General features: G+C 43.8%; 1 protein-coding gene and 1 long non-coding RNA gene across 2 annotated transcripts; both read right to left on the bottom strand.

The window, feature by feature from the left end:
• Positions 1–1,151: 1,151 nt before the first annotated feature.
• Positions 1,152–1,892, bottom strand: LOC119298754. Its single transcript, XR_005145952.1, has 3 exons — positions 1,799–1,892; positions 1,608–1,704; positions 1,152–1,207 (listed from the first exon to the last, which is right to left on the bottom strand). It is a non-coding gene; the product is annotated as an uncharacterized LOC119298754 (long non-coding RNA).
• Positions 1,893–2,777: 885 nt separating this feature from the next.
• Positions 2,778–3,310, bottom strand: LOC119349921 (myb-related protein P-like). The gene is made up of 2 exons (XM_037618014.1): positions 3,112–3,310; positions 2,778–2,947 (listed from the first exon to the last, which is right to left on the bottom strand). The coding sequence occupies exons 1-2, from the start codon at positions 3,242–3,244 to the stop codon at positions 2,778–2,780; spliced, it is 303 nt and encodes a 100-aa protein (XP_037473911.1). The 5' UTR covers positions 3,245–3,310.
• Positions 3,311–4,001: the final 691 nt, after the last annotated feature.

The raw sequence follows: 4,001 nt of genomic DNA, 5'->3' as shown, positions 1-4,001 counted from the left end.
AGACAGAAATACAAATGCAAATCAAAATTAACTTAAAAAATACAAAGAGACTGAAATGATGGCCAACTGATGGTAGGGGCTGATGTGATGGCCAACTCGACCTCACCACCCCTGCTACTGCATCCGGCAATATTAGTGACTGAAATGAACTCCACATACACCATCGGTTGACCATACATTGAGTTATTGGGATTGCTTGCAAACCTCATGTACGACCCCCACGACCGATCACCTGTGACAGGCCGCAAACCCCAACGGGCAACTGTCCCATCATTTCCTCCGTCAATGACGAAGGCCTCCATTGTCATTTTTTCCCCTGCACCCCTGGGCCAAACACCGCTCGGATGCACCTTCTAACTGCTGCGTAACCCACGTTGACCATGTCTCTCACTACAATTGTAGTCGACTCGCACGAGGACACATCCACCCCGAAAGGACCGTCGCGTAAGACGTTCCCATAGTACACTACTAAATTTTCCATAGTACCTAACCACCATACATTTTTTACATTTCAAATAGTTAGTAACTGAACATTTAGTAATGATGATAACATTTACATATCATACGACTAAAATAATAACCGTATTTTTGTTACAAATATTCGGTTTGTTTCTAGAATCATTTGCGTAGACTTTAAGGGTTTGGTTAAAGTGTATTTAAAGATCTATTTTTTTCTCAAACTCGTTTACAAGAGTAAAAATGACTATTAGTACAAATTAATTTTCTTACAACAGCCACTAAACATAACAGTACAATAATAACATTTTAATGTCATATGAGTAAAACATTTAATTTCTTCCGGCTTTATATAATTTTTTCATAGCATACGATAGCAATCATTTATTTACAAATAATAATATTTGCAGCGGCATGCACATTATTCACAATAATACATCAATATAAAAAATATTAACAAAATTACGGTGTCATTTTATACCTTAGCTTCAATATGGATGTGCTTGCGAATGCAATTAAGAGTCCAAATAGTTCGTATAAATTTCCGTCGCCAGTACTATATGAACTGAGTCAACCTATTATCACATGAACATCAATATTACACACGGATTTTTCTTTCTGCTATCAAAAGTATGAAAATAGCACTTGCATGTATGTGGTCATCACCTCAAAAGGGACAGCGAAGATAGAAACACAATTTCTTCAATCACGTCATCTCCTCCTTGTTTGCTACTAAGATGATTTATTTTATCTAATTACATACATTATCAAGTACATTAGCACATAATCTTAACATATAAACTTTAGATTATTGCGACATAATAAAGTAGACCTATGCTTTCTAACTATAGACTTATTAATAAACATACCACATGAAATAACATACCACATGCAATGAACAATTACTGTACAAGTTTTTTTCCTAATTACCGTATTAAGATTTCTAGCATGTCAATACTAATGAATGCACCTAACATAGATATAACATGTTCAATCTACTCTTCTAAAAAAATATTATAAATGTTGTATTTGTCGTCTGAAATTATTTCTAATCTCTACGCACTAACATCGCATAGCTAATGACGGGCTAAAATACTAACTAATTACCATCGTGCATGCACAAAAAATTACACGTATTGCAAAGCTCATACCTTGATCTTCAACTTCGTAGTTCACTTTCGCAATGCAAATCCTACTCCTCAAGCTCTAAATGACTCCAAATGACTCCTTCAAGTGCTAAAATTATGCCTAAAACAACAGAGAATACACACTTAGGAACTAATCAAACAGAACAAAAACATCATGCATGTGAATGAAACCAACAAAAATGGATAGATCTTACCTTAATCTATCTTTTCTTCAACTTCATCATCTTCGAAATCCAACTCCAAATCGACCAAAATCACGAGTAAAAGTGGCTACCAAGTTTTCCTTTCTGTCTGTGTATGCGCTTAGAGAGAGCAAAGAGGTAGAGAAGGCAACCAAAGATATGCGAGAGAGAGAGTGTATGCACACGGAGCCGCGGATGTGCGTTTAAAAAGAAGAGGACCACTGTATTGTCGACAGAACTAGCCAGAACTCACCTACCGCGGCATCGGATTCCAGCATCGCGGTGTCTCATCACACGCAGCAACAACAACGCTCTCGATTGTGCGGCAGGAAAACACGCATTGAAAACAGCACGCCTGAGTGCTGTCGCTTCGGCTGGAGAAATAGACGGAAGCGAGAATCACGCACTGCTTTAATCAGTATCGTCTACGTAACAATTAGTACTACAAAGTTTAGGCGGGAATCCGATTCTGGATCATCGAAACTTGTGGCAGAAAGCAAAACAAGGAACTGGGGAAAAGCAGCGCCTGTGAAAATCTGCGCCCACCGGAATCAGCGCCGTTTGCGTCGTTGTTGCGCGTGCAGCAACAGGGTCGCCGCCTGCTGCAGTGGCGGCCTGGCCCACAGGCGGGGCCCGCGAGCATCACAGGTTGTCGGCCCGCGCCCGACAGCGGCAACAGAGGCCGCCTCGCTGGGTGGCGGCATGGCCCACCAGGCCTGGCCGTTCCGTCCCGACTCGGCGCACTGTGCACAAATGGTTATATCCCGCGCGGCCGCCTCCTGCGTTGGCGGCAGGGCCCGCCGCCTCCTGGCGTGGCGGCAGGCGCCATGTGTCGCCTGCCGCGCCTGCCGCCACTAGCGAGGGGGTCCTTTTTGACAATGTTTTTGACATGTGGTCTTTTTTGGCAATTCTGTTGGCCAGGGGGTCCTTTTGGACAAAAATGGAAAATAGTAGGCCAACACATCTTCTTGCGAGCATAGCGTCGCGTGGGTCATATATATATTAATGGTGGAGTAATCCAAGGCCCGTACGTGTTGCCTAATGTAGCATGGAGCTTGACGATGAGATCGTCTTCCTCCTTAGAGAAGTTGCCCCTCCTCACCCCGTCCCTCAGGTAGTTGACCCACCGTAGCCTGCAGCTCTTGCCACACCTCAGTAGCCCTGCAGTATTAATACAATGGGAAGCTGGAACATATTAACATATTTGTAGTAGTCCCTCGTGTTAGTCATGAAGGTATAGTTAGTTAAGTAGTATGTCTGATCTTGAAGATTCAACTAATTAAGTAGCTACTGCGAACAAGCAAAACAGCTTATGCCATATTTACCCGCATTCTTGGGCAGAGACCTCCATGAGCCCTCGCCGTGCCCAGCAATGTATTTTGCGAGAGTGTCATCCTCCTTCGCCGTCCACTTTCCTCGCTTCAGCCCCACCTTCTCGCAGCAAGGCGCCCTCCCCATCCTCTCGATCGATAGATCTGTTCAATTGAAAGGTGTGTGAGATCAAGGGACGGGTTACAGATTCATTATAGCTTGATCCAAGCCCAGGTTAATACTAGTTGCTGAGCCAATTAACAGGTGACGTTATATGTTGGTCCTGAGAGCCCTAGCTTGCTAGCTACCTACGAGTGATCACTCTCAATCTCTCGCTGGCGTAAGACAAAGCCCCATCACATAGCACCACCAGATGATGTCCGGGGAGTGGCGCCGTGGCGGTGTTGTGGCTGGCTGGCAGTGGAGGCGCCGTGGCGCAAAGGCTCGCCACTGTTACCTGCGTGGCCTCGCGAGCAACCACGTTGTCCACAAACATCATCGGTGGTCTATACACACCGGTCGCTTTCGTACGTGGTTATTTCGTACTAGTCAATGTTCCCTAGCTAGCGCCTTCGCCAAAACCTCGCTTTCACTAGATTAATCAACTGTTGTACGTACTATTTAAAGGTTTCTGCAACTTGCGTGCATCATTTTCATCTAGGCAGTACGTAAGCGAGTTGAAATGATGAAAGCAAGGTTTAACAAGTTTAGTACACCCGGTACGATTGTTAACAAGTTTGTACGAAGAAGAGTAATCAGTACAAAAGCTTGAGAAGCATGGATCGAGTAATAAATCACTTTTTTTGTTCAAGAGTTAATAGCATTAGTCATCAACCTGTGCACCTAGGGATCTAAACAGGACCCTGGCTAATCCCGTAAACCCACTTATGATCTAGCAGTTCAA

This window comes from Triticum dicoccoides, chromosome 1B (assembly GCF_002162155.2).
Source record: "Triticum dicoccoides isolate Atlit2015 ecotype Zavitan chromosome 1B, WEW_v2.0, whole genome shotgun sequence".
In the NCBI taxonomy this organism is placed as follows: Eukaryota; Viridiplantae; Streptophyta; class Magnoliopsida; order Poales; family Poaceae; genus Triticum; species Triticum dicoccoides.
The sequence above is the reverse complement of the archived record's forward strand: the minus strand, read 5'-3'. Positions and strand labels throughout refer to the sequence as shown.

What these genes read in the sequence shown, in the direction of transcription:
- LOC119349921 (XM_037618014.1), bottom strand. Translation starts at nt 3,244, where the DNA reads ATGGGGAGGGCGCCTTGCTGCGAGAAGGTGGGGCTGAAGCGAGGAAAG. An exon ending in GTCTCTGCCCAAGAATGCGG is followed by an intron (nt 2,948 to 3,111) that starts GTAAATATGGCA and finishes TTAATACTGCAG; the next exon opens with GGCTACTGAGGTGTGGCAAG.